Consider the following 18,532-nt stretch of genomic DNA (forward strand, 5'->3'; position numbering starts at 1 on the left):
GAAAACCACTGTTACAGTAAGATGGACCAGATAGCCTTGAATCTGCTCAAGCCCAGTGATCTTCCAGAATAAAGGCATTTTACCAGATCACCTTAAATATTTTCCAGTTCTAGGATTATGTAAGTCTCTAAGTATAAGAACAGAAATAATAGTTGGAGGGTGGAGTAGGAAGAACAGTCAAGATTACTAAGCTGATTTCAGATAATAATAACAGATAAACATTATTGTTTATTATATGCCAGGTACTTTACAAAAATATTAATATTGGAATGATTCATTCACTCAAAAATTTATTAAATAGACCATTTACTGAACTAAAGATTGAGTTAGAACTTATAGGAGAAAAGTCAAATATAAATATAAGGTTCCTAGCCTCAAAGAGAGGTATACTCTAGTTAGGTTGAAAAGAAATAGATCATGTTTTCAGTTGAGTGACTACAATAAAAGTGGTAACATAAGGCAGTATACAGTTCAATATCCAATGAATGGTGTAGATAATAAAGCTTTGTGAGATCAGGTTGGACAAAATTGATCAGGAAAGAATTCATGGAAAAGACCTATAAATAGTATGATGAAACTTGGAAAATGATAAAGATTTCAGAAGAAGGAAAGTATGAGATATAATATGGGCTGGAGGGGGCAGGGGGAGCAAAGATATAAGGTAGAAATGTATGAAATTTTCTAAGGGATGAGAAAATATATCATCTTATCAGAAACATGGCTATTTAGAGTATAACGATAGAAAGTAAGGATGGAAAAAATAGGTTAAGACCAAAATAGGTATAGAGTTCTGAATACCAGTTAAAGAAAAGATGACAAGAAGGTTCTGCTTCCAAACATGTCAGAGTAGATCCTATTAGGCGAATCCTTCCAAAGAATAATATCTATGAAGTCTTGATAAATTATAAAGTCAATGGAAAACAACCAAAGCAGGTAGAAACTAAATGAGAGTTGACACTTGTAAGAAGAAAATGGCATTGGATGAGTTTCTTTTTCTTTTCTTTTCTTTTTTTTTAACAGCTTTTTGCCTGAGGGGATGCACCAGTTTCTATTATTCAATGATGGATGAAAGTCAGATAGAAATGCTATTTCATGGGCTTGAGAAACCAGAAAACAGACTTTGGTGCAACTATAGCAGTTAGAAAATGAGGAGAAAGTCTCACAAAAGAGGGAGAGTCCTAAATTCTGGGTAAAAACTGGGTCCAAAGCTCTGCTAAGCCTTTATACATATGTGAGACTCCAAGCAATCAAATTAAGGCTAGAAAACCGAACAGAGATTTCAGCTGCTTCTACCATAGAGGAGACAGTTTGAAGTTTGAGTTGAGACAAATTGTCTGCCTGACAAGACAAACAAACAAACAAACAAACAAACAAAAATCAGTACTATTTGGAAAAATATAACAGAATCCAGAGTCTCTACAATGGATTATTCAAACTGTCTACAACACAAGCCAAAATTACTAGATCAGGAAGCAAACAAGAAAACATGGCCAATACTCAAGAGATAAGATAATCAATGTAACTGACCCTGAGATGGTCCACATGTTAGAATCAGTAGATGTGATTTAAAGCAGCTATTATAACTATGCTTAAGGACATAAAAGGAAAATAAGCTTGTAATGAATAAAAAAAAAATAGGAAATCTCAGCAGAGAAATAAAACCTATTAAAAATGGAAATTCTAGGTCAGAAAAATATAGTATATGAAATAACAAATTCACTTGATTTGTAAATTACAGTTCTAACATAAAGATGAAAGAGAAATAAAGATTCAAAAAAATGAATAGAACACTGGTGATTTGTGGTACATTATCAAAAGATCTAACACACATGTATGTAACTGTGGCTCCAGAAGAAGATGAGAGAGAGAATGGGGCAGAAAAATATTTGAAGAAATAATGGCCAAGCTTTTTCCAAGTTTGATAATAAGACAAAAAACACAGAGTCTCAAAAAAAGAAAGAGAAATGCTAGGAAAATAAAGGAACAACAAACAACAAAAAGCCAGAAAGCAAAGACTATAATGGTAAACCTATATCCACCATATCAATAATTACATTAAATGTAAATGGACTAAAAATCCTATTAAAATCAAGAAATTATCAGACTGGACAAAAAAGGCGAGGCCCAACTATATGCTATCTACAAGCAATATACTTTAAATATAAAGATACAGATACTTTGAAAGTTGAAGTTTGAAAAAAAAATGTACATGGTAAGTTTAAGAAGGCTAGTATAGCTACAGTAATATCAGATAGACATCACAACCAGAGATAAAGAAAGACATTTCATAATGGTGAAAGAATTAATTCATAGCAAGACTAACAACCATAAATATATCTATGACTAATAACACAGCTTCCAAATACATGAAGCAAAAATGACAATTAAATGGGAGAAATAGAAAATCCATAATCATAGTTGATTTCAACATCCTTCTATCAATCAAAAAAAAGTTAGGAAAGATATAAAGAATCTGAATCACACTATCAACTATCTTAACCTAATTTACATTTATACAGCATTATATCCAATAGCATAATACACATTATTTAAAAAAAAAATTTTTTTTAATGTTTATTATTGAGAGACAGAGAGACACAGAGCATGAGCAGGGGAGGGGCAGAGAGAGAGGGAGACACAGAATCCGAAGCAGGCTCCAGGCTCTAAGCTGTCAGCACAGAGCCTGACGTGGGGCTCGAACTCACAAACTGCAAGATCATGACCTGAGCCGAAGTCGGTCGCTTAACCAACTGAGCCACCCAGGCACCCCAATACACGTTATTTTTAAAAAATGGTAACACTTAAACATTTCTGACCTCACTACTGTCATAAAGATATTAGAACAGATGAATGTAACTCATGTATCTTTTTCTAGAATGTAAAGCATCAGAAATCAAACACGATAATTAACAGAAATATATTGACTGTATTACATATTCAACTCCTGATCACCACATAGTAATGGAGAATAGTGAAACTTAATCCATAATTTAAGAACCCCATTCTCTTGTTTCAACTCTTTCCCTATAAAATCTATTCCCTGAGTAGGAAACATGATATGTTTGCCTGTCATGTCTTGAATTTCTCTGATGAAATGAACACTTATGATATTATAGGTCTACATTATCCTGATAGGCAATAATCATGGGGTTTGAGGAGCTATTTTCCCAAGCCAAGAGCCATCTGAGTAAAGGAGAATTTTGAAGAATGAGCAATATTTCAAAGAGCCTAAAAAACAATCATACATTTCTCTGAAACAAGGCTGTACAGTTGAAGCTTAACCTTGTCACACACTAACTGTCAAACTTTGGTGAAATTATGAACACTGTAGTTTTGTTTTTGGTTGGTAAAATGAGTATGATAATACAGCTCTTGGAATTAGGTACATGTTAAGTAAGATAACCTAAGTATAGCACCTGGTATGGGGCCTATCATGTGGCAGGCACTCAACAAAGCTAAATTTAATTAATAGTAAACCAAAATCGCAATTCTGGTTATCTCTTGCTGGTCATAAGCTCTGAGTGGTCCTATGAATTAAAAAAAAAAAGTTCATAATTAGTGCAATTCACTTTTTAGGTATAATATTTCAAAACCAGTAGCCACAAGAGGAAAAAAGAGTCAAAGTTATCCTTCATGTGAGGCCACTGAAAACCTTATACAACTAGCATTAAGTTTTCTTTTATAATATTTTATTGGAATCTTCTCCACTGCCCCGCCCCCAGCTCTCCCATCTTCCCTAACATTTACTCAGTTGCTTTTGATGTTCTCAGATTTTATCTTACTCATTTGAATTCTAGCTGGGTTTCTTTGGTATTTCTGTAGATTCTGTCAACTAAAGAACTATTTAATAATAAAAGTGTTCTACATTAATAGTATGAACTTATAGGAATCATTCCAGTGTCACAGATCACTGCTGGGAGCTTTATGACCCAAACTGGAGTCAGAAACATGTATGTGTAGGGGTTGTGGGAGGGTGGATGGGCTAAATGGGTAAGGGGCATTAAGGAATCTACTCCTGAAACATTATTGCACCATATGCTAACCAACTTGGATGTAAATTAAAAAAAAAAAAAAAAAAAAGAAACATGTATGCGTTCCAAGATATAGATTCCAGTGGCCACTCCACCTTAGCTAGGCATTACCCTCTCCCTGCACCACTCACTGTCTGGCCAGGCACACTGCTGTCTCAGGTTCTCCTGGGATGGTTTCTTGCCTGGTAATAGGGCCCAGGCAGTAAGTACCTCATTTCTACCTAACCAGACCAAAAGACTATGACTCTTCCCTACACCAAAAACATAATTCACTCCTTTAAAGAAAAAAAGCTAATATTTAAAAAAAAAATACTTCTTTAAAAAAAAGCTACTACTTTTTAAAATGTTCACTGGGGAAAAACCTTCACATATATACATGTAATCCTGGCAATCCTATGAGGTATAGTTATCTTTATGGATGAGAAAACTGAGGTACAGAGTTATTGAGTAATTTGGCCATGGATACACAGGAAGTGTTTGACAGAACTGGGACTTGAATCCAAGCAGACCTGACTCAATAATCCACTTAACCATCCCACTCAGAGGCCCTGGGCTACCTAAGCTAGTAACATTAAAGTCTCTTTTTCCAAAGACGAGCGCGAGTGCTCTGAACACAGAGTACCCTTTGAGTGCATGCCAGCTCGGATAAAAAAATAAAGTAAAATAAAGCTTTATCCCCAAAACTTTGTGAATCATTGTATAATGGAATATCTAACAATTAGTTCCCTAGGGAATGAGACTCCTTGTCAGTATCCACTATAACTTTTTCTATAAATACCATTAAATAAGCTAAGCTCTTCACCCAGTGCTTTCTATTATGCATGATTTCATCTAGCCAGTCTCATGAATAATCAGTTAACTGAACTCATTTTCAAAACTTTAAAAGCCAAATTGTTTTAACAACAGCAAAAACTTACAAAAATATGTTTAGATAAAAACATTCTGGAGTTAATTTGAAATGACTTCTTACCTAAGGTACTGCTTTTACACTGGGGAGTAGTCAGAACTTGCCCTTTTGTTCCATGCCTCATTTTCCTTAGTTCAGTCTCCCCTTCCTTCCTCCCTCAGGAAGAGTCAGTAGATGACCTGCAAGTGCCCTTCTGATACTGCAGGAAAATCTAAGTGTCACCTAAAGCTTAGTTATCTACTGGTGATACTTGACCTAAATCAAAATGCACAGATCCAAACTCCAAACTAGAAAGCAAAGGAACATGTAGAAACTAGTCAAATTTTAACGCTTTTAAATCATCTCCCACTTCAAGTTCCTCTCAAAACTATAAATGATGGACAGTGACATCCTTGCTACCAATAGGTGGCCCTGCATTGAAAGATCTTAATCCTGTTAAACCACATTAAAATGTCAGTGGTTTCTGTAAGTAGTTTGAAAAATGTAGCAAGAAAAACAAAAAGAAGATAGTAATAAAAAATGCAGTAAGAAAGAAATTTCTCAAAACAAACACCCACAATCTTGAAAAATCCCTCTATTAATCCTTCTGCTCTTTTCCAAATCCTCTCCTGTTTCCCTCCTTCGTCTGTCAAACTTAAAAGATATGTGATCCACCCCACTCTTTTCTCCTGAGGTCTTCTTAGCCCTCAGCAGTTGGACTTCCTTCCTCATTGCTCTGCTGAATCTTCTCCAGTACTGCTTTATCTGTCCTCATTCTCCTTGCTCTTTTGTTCGCCTCTGGCACTTCTGACCTGTTCCTTCCCTGCTTAAAATGTCTTACTTGGTGTCTGATATTCCAGAGTCCTCACACTTGCAACACTGACCACTAAGTGCTAGAGACTGCCAGTTATCTCCCAGTATCCATGCTCCTCTTCTTCCTCAGTCACAGAATCTCCTAGTGTCACTTGAGTATATGACTGCTCAAAATAACGATTTCACTTCGAGCCTCCCTTGTGGCTGAGGAAGAGCAGGTCCATATGATACAAGCAAGAGTGGTGTGCACAATTGCTGGAAAGCATCCTTAAAGGAAGATGGTGCATTCTCTAGTCTTTTTTCTCCTTCTTGGATGTTGGGGTACAGTTGTGGTGGCTGGAGCTAGAGCAGCCATAGGTTATGAAGCAACACTTCCTGATACAGGCTATAGAGCCCTGGTCTACCTTCTCAGAGAGAGAGAGAAATAAACTTCTCATGAGAGAGAAATAAACTTGTATCTTTTTAAAATCACTGTTATTTTGAGTTTTCTTTTACTTGTAGTCAATCCTGGTTCTCGTTAATGCATTTCTTCCCAACTACTGCATACATACTCCTTATCGCTTCAGCTAGACTGTATGCTCTTTGGGAATATAGGTTCTGATAAAAATACTTAATGACTGACCTAGATTTCAATGGACTTATTATGATATAATTCTGGATGGGCCACTCTTTTTAATACTAGTTGGGGGTGGAACAAAATAGTAGATGAAGGCTCTCAATAAAAGAGGCCAAAGTAAAAGATGATTTAGATGTTCTCAGAGTTACTGTTTTACTCCCTCTTTTTAGTAGTCATGCTAAAAATTAATTCAGACAATGGGAAAAAGACTTAAGAAAACAGATATTATTCAGGTACATAAAATATCGATTAGTGTTACCAAATAGAGGTTTTTTAAAAAACAAATCTTAAGTGAATGAATGGGATTTCTAACTACTTTATCAATCATAGAGGTGTAACTTTTTCTCCAGTCCTCTGATTTCTATGAGAGAAGCTTCTCTAAACACACTCCTGGCTTCCTGGCCTTGCTTACTTTACTCATTCTCCAGGAGATGGAGGGCTTATCTGATTGATAAAATTTGGAAGAATGACTAGGGCTATCTGGCTCAGCAATTCTCTTCTTCCTCTCAAGGACAAGTTTATCCAAGGAATACATACTGCATTTGGCCCATGAAGATGAACAGGCAGGTAGACTATGTATTCCCTTTTCAATTCAATTTGACTTCTTAGTTAGTAAAGCCTTTGCTCACAGTGATCTTAAATGAACTTTAGCTTAGTTCCTATCCCATCCATTCTTAATTCTGAATTGGTGAAACCTAAAAGTTCTGTGTCTTTGTCAGTTTTCAGGCACAGGAAAAAAAGTTTTTTTTTAAAATTTTTTTTAACATTTATTTATTTTTGAGAGACAGAGAGAGACAGAGCATGAGCGGGGGGAGGGGCAGAGAGAGAGAAGGAGACAGAATCTGAAGCAGGCTGCAGGCTCTGTCAGCATACAGCTTGATGCATGGCTCAAACCCACAACCTGTGAGATCATGACCTGAGCCGAAGTCGGATGCTCAACTGACTGAGCCACCCAGGCGCCCCAAAAACAAAATTTTTAACAGCAACAATAGCAAACCCTTATGTTTCACTTATCAATACACCAGGAGTTAAGTTCTCCCTAATGTTTAAATCATATCTCAGCAGTGAAGCAATAACAGTTCCCTGGCTACCTGACAAAATTCATGAGTCTCCCTACAAACTCAACCTTTCCACAAGATAGTAACTGGGGCCTGAAGGCAAATATACCCCCACCGTATTGGGGTGTTCATACTGCCTATGAAATTCTATTGTGTAAGACACATAATGACACAATCCAAGCATTCCTGTAAGGAAACTAGGTGTTTATATTTCCCAAGAGGTAGGTTTGCTTGTACTTGTTCTTTAAATTATAAAGTGTTCTAGTCTGATTAGGGAAACATTATGAAAGACCACTTTGGCTCAGGTCACTAAACCAAGTACTTTATACATTCTAATTCATTTAAACTCTCTGTAGTAAGTGAGAAGCTGTAATTGGGGAAGTTAAAAATTAATTGCAAAGGTCTCTCAGTAAGTGGAAGTTCCAACACTTGAACCTAGGCCCAGCTCCAAAGACCCTGCACACACCACTATATTATACAGTCTCAAAGGACTCAATGCAAGCCTTATGGCAAAGTTCCAGATCTTTTCTTTTACTTCAGGGGTCCTTGGCACTACCTTGCTATCTGTGGTATGATGCAAAAATATTTTGTAGGCCTTCCTATCAAGAGATGGAGTTTATTTCTCTACCCTTTGACTCTGGGCTGACACACAAGACTTGCTTTAACTGGAATGTGGCAGAAGCAACATCAGGAGAGTTCTTAGCCTGAGTGTCAATAAGCCTTGCAGCTTTTGCTTTTGTTCTTGGAACCCTCTGCCACCAAATGAACAAACTCAGAGCCTGATGGTGAATGAGAGGCCACATGGAGCTGAGATGAGTCATCCCTGCTGAGGGCCCCCATGCAGGGAGTTGTCCCCGCTGCTGACCTCAAATGCACAAATGATCCCAGCCAAGACCAGAACCACCTAGCTTTGCCCAGCCCAAATTCTTGGGCCACAGAATTGTGAGCAGGATGGTGGTAGTTTTTAGCTACTAAGTTTTGGGATAGTTTGTTATACAGCAAAAGCTAACTGATACATCTTCTCAGCCACCCCTCCTAATTAAAAACAAATGGAGATAGGCCCAAAGGCCACTGAAAAGTTTACTGACCACTGCTTATTCATGTACTCTGTTATTTTCAAGTCCAGTCTAATTCACTGTTAGAGTTCCCTAAACCCAAATAAGCTGGGTCTTCAAGCAGCTGACAATGACCTGGTCTATCTTTCTCGTCTCTTAGGCTCCTTGTGGCAAGGTCAACTTCTCACAACTCTTTGTATCTAGCACAAAACCTTCCTTTTATCATAGATTCACAATAAAATGTCCAAATCAGTAGAAGAGATATTAACCCTTAGGGGAGTTAGAACTTTGAAGCTTTGAAGCATAGTGTAATGATAGTCATAGTCATAAAATTTAGCAACTTTTGCAAGGGGTGGAAAAAAGCCTTGTGGACTGGCAACTCCAGGGCTTATGAGATTTAGTCCTTGAGTTTCAACTGCATTGTTTTTAAAAGCACTTCCTAAGTCTTGAGAGACAGCTCAGGCCAAGTACAGAATCAGCAATTTAAATATGCACAGAAGGCTTTATGATCTATACTTTTTAAGCATGACTAAGTTTTAGCAAAAAATTGGAATCAAGCCTCACACTTAACTGGATGGTGCTAAACATGGAATAATGATGAATTCCTGATATTAGTGCAAGTTTCACTGGAACAATAATTCTAGAACACCTATCAAAACATCTGAGAGATTGTCATTTCATGGACAAAATAGGCTTTATCTGTAAAAGATCAGACTTAACTTGTGAAAATTGAGTTAGCTCTTATGGCATTTCCCCATTTATACAAAAATGTTTTTATTAATATAAACTCCACATCAATTTTTCACACAGAGTGTTTCAAGTTTAACAAAGGACACAACTCCACTTTAAATGCACCTCAGAGTGTTCCATTACCATAACTACTATCAGCTTAAAAAGGCGACACAAAAAAGCAGTACTTTTCACAATGATTCTGCTTTAAGATATTAAAGCTGAACCTGAAACTTAAGGTTGCTAAGTCACTTGCAAAAAATTAAATTGTACTTGGTGACTGAGTTGAATAATGGCTACTCAAAAATGCTGTGGCATCCTCAACTGGACATTAGTCATGTGCACCTACAAACTCAGATGGACAGAAGAGGCATAGATCATCTTTGGAAAAAGAAAGATCACCTACAAGCCGATTTTGGGTATTTTTTACATTTGGGATCTAAGCCAATGAGATAAGATTAGTAGATTCAGGGCTCAAATATGGAATGAAACATGAGGGTCACCATCTACTCTCTCAGTGGTTTGTAATGGCTATTTTCCATAGCACTCCCTTCAGTGGGCCTACTGCTCCTCAGACCTGGGTCCTATGTCAATTCCTAGATGATACTAATTTCATTCATTCATTCAACCAAAATCTGCTGAGTGCCTTCTATGCAAAATGCTATTTCCTGTGAGATGATTGTTATGCATCTTCCTGGAAAAAAAAAAAAGGCAAAAGAGGAAGCAGAGAAAAATAATAATCTAGGGAAATGCTTAATCCATGCAAGAAATAACAAGTTTTTCTGAAACAAACATGTAGATAGATGTGTGCTTCATTTAGAATGAATTAAGTAAAAAATGGAATAAATCTTTTACTGGTACCTGTATCCCAATTCTTCACTAAGATGGATCATATGAAGGATATATGATTCCTTGCTTGTTCCAGTGAGGCCGGGCAACAGTAAGATAGTAGGCCTGGTGGTGGCATCCCTATAACACTTACTGTTACAATTATCAAACCAGTCCAGTGAAATCTGTCCTCCATCTGCAGTTTTAATAAGTTCACTAGAAGAAATAGAGGACATACTCATTAAATGTTTCAAGTCATGCTTTAATATTAGTGTCTTTTTTTTTTAATGTTTATTTTTGAGAGAGTGAGAGAGAGAGAAACAGCATGAGCAGGGGAGGGGCAGAGAGAGAAGGAGACACAGAAATCCGAAGCAGGCTCCAGGCTCCAAGCTGTCAGCACAGAGTCTGACACGGGTCTCAAACTCACAAACCGTGAGATCATGACCTGAGCTGAAGTTGGATGCTTAACCAACTGAACCACCCAGGTGCCCCAATATTAGTGTCTTAATTTTATAAATATATGACATGATTTGGTCATCTGAAGTTTTTTTTTCAGCATTCACTAACACACACACTTATATCCCTTTGTCTTATTACAAGAATGATATGACATTAGTACCATAAAGTATTTCCGGCAATATCACAAAAAGGTAGCATATAAAAATGAACTGCTAAATACTTCAAATATTTATCTTAATCATTTCCTCATTACTCTAAAATACCCAGCATTTAACCCCTATTTGATTGAGGTCACCCAAATAATTCAGTAGGGAATTATGAATAAGTAAAATACTGATCTGATCACTGCTCTGGTCCTTTGACTTAACAATGCAGTCTCCCACAGAGTATATTATAAAATTTGTTTCTTAAATATTTTAAAGTATTTCTCACATAGTATGCATGAACTTAAAGATTTTTCTCAAATAAATAGTGCAAGTTCCAGGCAACAAAAGGAACTCCAGAAGGACTAGATGACTCAGGGAAATTAATATTAGGCATCATCTAAATCTCCGGGTTACTGATAAATTCTGGACCCTATCTTTAACACCTCAAGGACATTATCATCAAGAACCCATTTGCTTATTAATATGAAGTCCTTCTACAGGAGTCCATCATTAATTAGGATTTGGCAACATCCAAATTAATTGGCATCCTTCTCGACCCCATCCCCACTCCTAGCATCAATGAATTGGTGCATATCATCAAAGGATCTAGGTCCTTAGGGACAGACGCATGCCAAACTAGAAAAGAGTAACTCAAAAACACTTCTCTAGAAATAAACCATTTACATCAAGGCACACACAAAAACAATGGTGAACGGCAATACCTGAATATTTTCCTGCGGCTGTGTGTGTGTGGCGGGGAGCACACCTTCCACTTTCGTTCGCCCTTTCTTTTCTATATGTTTACTAACGAGAGGTTAACCAAGAACCGGGAGTATGCAGGAAAAACCCGGTGGTTTTGCAGAAATGACTGAAAAATGGAAATATACTTACTTCCTGTACTGCACCGGGGGTTTGGAAGTGATGAAAGGTCTCAGGAGTGTCTGTCCTCGACTCTCCCAGCACCAGACCGTGGGGTAGTACGTTTCTGTCACCACGGGACAGTGGTCCTGAAGGAAGCGGTTGAAACTCTCACCCCCCGTCACTAACTGGGGCTTCTGTGGGGAAAGCCGGTGTTATAATGAAGGGTCTAGAACAAAGTTTCTGCCAACCGTAAACCAGAAATGAGCAGACTCGTCCCTCGCCCGCACGTTCCCTCCGATTACATCTTCTTCTAGAAGCCTGACAAAAATAATTCGCAGTCACAACGGACTTAAAGGGAGGTTTACCAAACTCTCGAAGGGGAAGGCGAGAGCTGAGATAAGGGAGTCCTTGTCAGAAGTGCTACAGCATTGCCAGCCCCGCGAATGGTGACAGGGCAGCCCCGCCGCGCCTAGGTCAGCCGGGTCCTGGCTGCAGTCCGAGGACCCCGGCGGAACCCACAGCACGCCGACAAGGGCTGGCCCGCTTTCCCGCGCGCGCTCAAAGGGCGTCCATCAGATACCGGGGAAAGGGCGACAACTCAAGCAGCACTCTCGCCTCCAGGACGACCCCAGCCACCCGTCCCTCCAGCGGCAGCTCCAGCTTCACCAGCTGCTGTCCCTCCCAGCAGAGCTGCCCGAGGCCCTGCGCCCCGGCGCCCGCGCCAACCCCCGGCTCACCTTGGCAATGCTGCTCAGGTAATAGAAGGCGTAAGCGACACTGAAGCCCAGGATCAGGGATAAGCCCACACCCGAGCCGAAGAACCCAACCCGGACTTGGTGCTCCAAGTAGAGAGAGAGCTCCCGGGACAGCATCCGCAGGTCCATAGCTAAGCGCTGCATGGCCCTGTGGCGGGAGGCCAACCAGCCGGCTAGCCAGCGAAAGCGGCGCGGGGCTGCGGCGGACCCTCGACCAGAGCGTCTCTTACCGGGCAGAAAGCAGCTTCCGCGAGCGGGCGCGGCCGAGCGGCCCCGGGAGGCGTAACACAGCTGCCAGACGCCGCCGGCTCCGCCCCGGCTTCCCTGGAACCGCCCCCTCCGCCAGCCACTCAGGAACCTTCCAGAGGCGCGGTACCAAGCGCGGCCCCCGTGCGGTGGCGCACCCGGTCTCCCGGTCTGGTCCAGGCATTCCGGGCGACACCCTCCCCTGCTTCCCCCTCCCCTCCCCCCGCCCCAAGGGTGGGGAGCAAGGAAGCATCGGCTTTGCAGAAGGAAATGGGCCTGGCAGTGCGCATTCAGGGCCGGGGCCGGGCAGCAGCCCCAATGACCTTGAACGATTACGCACGGTGGTGGGTCTCAGTGAATCCTTACTGTAAACTAGAGGTTTAGAGTGCCCAGGAAGTGTGCCTTAGCTTAAAAAATTGGGGGAGTTAATGCCAAAGATACGCTAGAAGAATGCGCTGTGTAGTGGAAAGAAAAATGCTACATCTCCCAGAAAGTTGTGTTTCCCCTGAAGACTATCAAAAGAGAAAAAATATTCTGTAAACGTCCGATAGTGAGGACATTCATAATTTAAATCTCTCTGAATCCTTTTAGTTAAGTATGCCTTGAATGAGAAGTGGTTACCTAAAATAAGAAGATCAAGAAAATGAACTAGAATTCAAAAAATTTTAAAGCCTATTTGTGGTTCATTAGTGCTTTGAGCTTCTAGACTTACAGAAAATCAGTTACCTAACGTAGGGACAGGAAGCCACTTATGAATGAAGTAGGTTTTCCTAGGTTTATTTATGGCAACATGACTAAAGCTGGAAGATACAGGCATATAAAAGTGCTGGAAGATGTAAAATCTGTTATTATGAACTCCTCCCACTTAGAAGTAACAAGAGTGGCAAGACTTAAACAGGCAAAAAGGAAAAGGTAAGGGCTGTATAGACATGAAAAATTTCACAGTATTGTTCATTAATTATAGAAATTAGTGATAGAGAAATGGAATGGGCCAGAAGTAAGCAATTTATTTGGCTTTGATTTGGTCACTGTAACTTGATGGTTGTCCATACCCAGAATGATTTAGTTGCGTTCACTGAGCCTGTTGTTTTTTTGTTTTGCCTTTTTTTTTTTAATCTGTATTATAAGAATTTCTACTTTATAGAGTCTTTGGGATGACTGAATGAAGTAATGTATGTGACTGAATGAAGTAATGTATGTGCTGAATATAAGTAATTCTCTTTCATTCACTGGCTCTTGCATCTGAGCACAGCCAGAAAACACATAACACATGCTGGTTGCCATATTTGACAATTTACATGCAAAATTCTTTTTAATGCCTGCACCCACCTTCTTCTGCCCCGCCCATCAATAAATACATATATATTTCATTTGCTTAAGTTTAAAGTGAAAATACTGAAAATGCTTCATTAGCATAATGGTGTGTAGAAAGCATGCTGACCTGGGAGTAAACAACTCTGAACCCACCAAACTTAGGCAAACCATTTAGTCTTTTGGACCCTCAATTCCTTGTCTGTAAAATAAGATGGCTGAAATTGAAGATACCAAACTTTCTTTCCTGTTAGAAGAACATTCACAAACTTCCTTAAGATAAGAATATTCCAATTTAGGGGCACCTGGGTGGTTCAGTTGCTTGAGGTCCAGCTTCAGTTCAGGGGCATGATCTCACAGTTTGTGGGTTCAAGCCCTGTGTCCAGATCTGTGCTGACAGAGCCCGGAGCCTGCTTCGGATTCAGTGTCTCCCTATCTCTCTCTACCCATCTCCCACTTGTGTGTGCATGCAGGCTTTCTCTCTCAAAAACAAACAAACAAACAAACAAACAAACAAAAAAGAATATTCCAATTTAGATGAAGAAATGAGAGCTTATATCCCACCATGACCCCCAGTGACTTCTTCCACCTGGTGTCCATGCCTGTGTATAATTCCTTCTCCTTGAGTGCAGATAGGACCAGTGAATTATTGCTAACCAAAAGAATATGGTAAAAGTGAGAAGATGTCACCACTTCTGTTATTACATTATCTTATGTGACGCTAGCTTACTAGACTGGAGCTAAAGCCTTTCCTGCCACCTTGAGGAAGCAGACAGCCATATGAACCACTCATGGAGAGGACCACATAGCAGGGAACTAGTGGCACCTTCCAGGATTTTTCAGGGGGAGGGGTGTCTGTAGCTGACAACCAGCAAAAAGATGGGGACTTTAATCCTACAACTGCAAGGAAATGAATTCTGCCAACACTCTAAATAAGCTTAGAAGCAGATTCTTCCTCAGTCAAGCCTCCAGATGAAAACACAGCCTGTCTAACATTTTGATGATAGCCTTGTGAGACCTGGAGCAGAGCCCCAGTTAGGCTGTGCTTGGACCTCTGATCCACGGAAACTGTTAGATAGTAAAAGTGTTATTTTAAGTGCTAAATTTGTGGTAATTTGTTATGCAGCAATAGAAAACTAATAGAGAATATAAAAAGGTCTTACAAAAGCATTCAAATATTAATAAATATCAGTGACTCATTTTTGCCTATCAATATACAGTTGACCCTTGAACAGCATGGGGGTTAGAGGTGCCAACCCCTGCACGGGCAAAAATCTGTGTATAACTTTTGACTCTTCAAAAACTTAACTAATAGCCTATTGTTGATGGAAGCCTTACTGATAGCACAAACAATAGATTAACACGTATTTTGTATGTTATATGTATTATATACTATATTCTTGTGATAAAGTAAGCTAGAGAAAAGAAACATTATTAAGAAAATCATAAGGAAGAAAATCACAGTACCATATCAGTTTTTAAATTATTATTTTAGAGAGAGCATGCAAGTTGGGGAGAGGGACAAAGGGAGAGATAGAAAAAATCTTAAGTAGGCTCCATGCTCAGCACGGAGCCTGACGCAGGGTTCAATTCCATGACCCTGGAACCATGACCTGAGCCGAAATCAAGAGTTAGATGCTCAACTGTCTGAGCCACCCAGGCACCCCAGTACCATATCATATTTATAAAAAAAAAATCTTCGTATAAGTGGCATGTTGTTCAAGGGTCAACTGCATTTGTTGTAGGGATGTTTTAAATAAGTTAAAGATTTCAGCTCTTTCAATCAATATTCAACGTTAAGAAACCCATTAAGAGATTTTTAAATATTTTTATTTATACTCCTTTTTGATTACTTGTCACAATGAACATTTATTACTTTTTACACAGTAAAAAAGTCATTTAAAAACATACAAAATTAATTGTAAAGGAACAAATCATGTGAAAAGATACATAACTAAAAGTAGGAAAGGCCAAAACATTCTAAGATGTAATGGAAAACAAGTTTTAAAAATTTTTTTTTCAACGTTTATTTATTTTTGGGACAGAGAGAGACAGAGCATGAACGGGGAAGGGGCAGAGAGAGAGGGAGACACAGAATCAGAAGCAGGCTCCCGGCTCTGAGCCATCAGCCCAGAGCCCAACGCGGGGCTCGAACTCACGGACCGCGAGATCGTGACCTGGCTGAAGTCAGACGCTTAACCGACTGCGCCACCCAGGCACCCCTGGAAAACAAGTTTTAAATAGGAAGACACCTTCATAAATTTTGTGTGCAATATGCCCTGGGTTTTTTTTTATTGAGGAATGGCATTTAGAAATCAAGATACAGGCACTGGGTGTGGTCATTGCTACTGGAGTAGCCTCTAGATACTAGATACTACACACTAGAAAGAGCTCTAGTGTGTAGGCCCTGGTAGCTGACTGAGCTAGGTAATATGTCTATGTATACTAACACATGTGTGTGTATATCTGTATCTGTATCTGTATCTAGAGTTGTTTTTGTATCTATTCATCTGTATTTACAATAAGCTAAAGATGAGTTAAGAAAAAATATGAGCTCTTTTATGTGGACTCCCTGAGGGTTTTTAGGAGGAATTAAACCTCGTAACTTAAGTTTTTCTTTAATTTTTGGATAAAGCAAAATTCTATCTGTAATAGGAAATACCCTATTCCCTTAACCTCCTCAATTCTATTACAAATTAGCAACAGAAATGGCTTATACTTATAGAGAATGCCAGAACTGAAAACCATAAGATACATACTTAATGAAACATAAATTTTAGATTATATACAATTAAAATAAATATTATAGTTCTCTATGGATTGTTATAAAAAATTGTGAATGTCTCTAAATTATTTATTAGTAAACCACTGTGACCCCAACTCCTCAATTCTGATATTTATTATTATACTTACTCTAGCCCTATCTTTAGCATTAATAATCCCTAACCCTACACAGCCCAACCTTAGCACTAGCCATCTGATTTCCAACTGATTGATTTGGGGGGCAGGGTGGAGGAGACTATAATATACCCTAGGAACTGAGGCCAGGGACTTCAGGATGAGAAAAGTAATTTAAATAAGAAAGAGCTCTAGTAGCTGGCAGAAAGTCATGTTGGAAAGGAGAAATGTACATGTGGGGGTCCTGGTGGATGCCTGGGGAAGAAACAAGTTGAATTCTTAGAAGGCTTCAGAAGTGGTCAAGGGGGCAGATGAGTTTGTGGTCCTGAGACCCCACTTCCAATCTGTACTGTTTACACTTATCAACTGGAGTCTTGAGCAAAAATCTGCCTATACCTTCCCTCAAGGTTAAATTGTGTTTATTAGATTCAGGGTATGGCAGCCAAGTAGTAGCCATAATAGGGAGATAAATTAACCTGCTTCCTCCAAGGTAACTGGAGTCATTTGGGAACATCTCACTGTGGAGAGGATTAATTTACAGACTAACATAACTGGAGGAACATAAAGTTGATGCTTCCTCTTCCTCCTTCCCCAGGGAGAAGCCAAAAACTTATTTTGTGTAATATAGAGTGACAGACAGATAGAAAGAAAGAAAAAGAAACCATCATATGGGTTCCAACTGAAATGTATGAGATCAAAATTATCTTAACAGTATTTAATTCCTCTTCATGCAAAGAGGCAGCCCTCTCATTATATGTAGCTGAAAAGAGAAATATTTTTGGCCACCTTGACATCTGTGCAAACACGCTCCCCTGTTCATTCCCAAATAACTCATTTACAAGTAAACGTACCCATAGTAGACAGGTATGGAGTGGTCATGTGAAAGTGCTGCAAGAATATGCTAAAATCAGTTCTTAAGACAACTCATTAAGGAACAACAACAACAAAATGGAAAAGAGAATAGTTGGTTGTATACCTCCAAACTTACCTGTATATACACACTGGTGTGACTAATGGGCTACAGTCCTTGAAAAGGTGTGTGGGAGTCAGGCGGGGAGTGGCATGGGAATGAGATCCAAACACAGGTGAAGGCAATGCCCTTTTCTACCTCATCAAAGGTCACAGTCTATGGTAGGCAGAATTCTGAGATGTCCTCTTCTCAAGATTCCTCCCCCTGATGTACACACCCTTATATAATCCCCTACATTTGAGTGTGCGTGGGACATATCAATATGATGGGATATCATTTCTGGATTATGTTACATTACATAGTAAAGATGAAGTGATTTTGAAGATGTAATGAAAGGCCCTAGTTAGTAGACTCTGAGTTAATACAAAGGGAGATTTCTTGGGTAGGCCTGATCTAATCAGGAGAGCCTTTTAAAAGAAAGTCCAATGGTCAGACATGGAGGAAGTCAGAGACTCTTTCTTCTTCTGGCCTTTAAGAAGCAAGCGTCTGAGGTATCTGGATGGCTCAGTTAGTTAAGTGTTTGACTCTTGATTTTAGCTCAGGTCATGATCTCACACTCCTGAGATTGAGCCCTGTGTCAGCCTCTGTGCTGAGTGTGGAGCCTGCTTAAGATTCTCTCTCTCCTTTGGAGCGCCTGGGTGGCTCAGTCGGTTAAGTGTCCAACTTCAGCTTAGGTCATGATCTCGCAGTCCGTGAGTTCGAGCCCCGCGTCAGGCTCTGGGCTGATGGCTCAGAGCCTGGAGCCTGCTTCTGATTCTGTGTCTCCCTCTCTCTCTGTCCCACCCCCGTTCATGCTCTGTCTCTCTCTGTCTCAAAAATAAATAAACGTTAAAAAAAAATTTTAAAGATTCTCTCTCTCCTTCAAGAAAT

The 18,532-nt window shown here is 39.5% G+C and overlaps 1 protein-coding gene across 2 annotated transcripts in view; it reads right to left on the reverse strand.

Moving 5' to 3' along the window:
* Positions 1 to 12,513, reverse strand: part of ABHD3 (abhydrolase domain containing 3, phospholipase) — a 38,599-nt gene extending 26,086 nt beyond the window's left edge. Inside the window, exons 1-3 of one of the 2 annotated variants that reach the window (XM_011288076.3) lie at positions 12,220 to 12,512; positions 11,513 to 11,676; positions 10,050 to 10,232 (exon numbers count right to left, since the gene is read on the reverse strand). In XM_011288076.3, the coding sequence (XP_011286378.2) occupies positions 10,050 to 10,232; positions 11,513 to 11,676; positions 12,220 to 12,381 (509 nt within the window). In that variant the 5' untranslated portion in view covers positions 12,382 to 12,512. Of the gene's footprint in view, positions 1 to 10,049; positions 10,233 to 11,512; positions 11,677 to 12,219 lie in introns of both variants that reach the window. The other variant, XM_045041749.1, reaches the window with a different exon arrangement.
* Between the last annotated feature and the right edge of the window lie 6,019 nt (positions 12,514 to 18,532).

The sequence above is a fragment of the Felis catus genome, chromosome D3 (assembly GCF_018350175.1).
Source record: "Felis catus isolate Fca126 chromosome D3, F.catus_Fca126_mat1.0, whole genome shotgun sequence".
NCBI lineage: Eukaryota > Metazoa > Chordata > Mammalia > Carnivora > Felidae > Felis > Felis catus.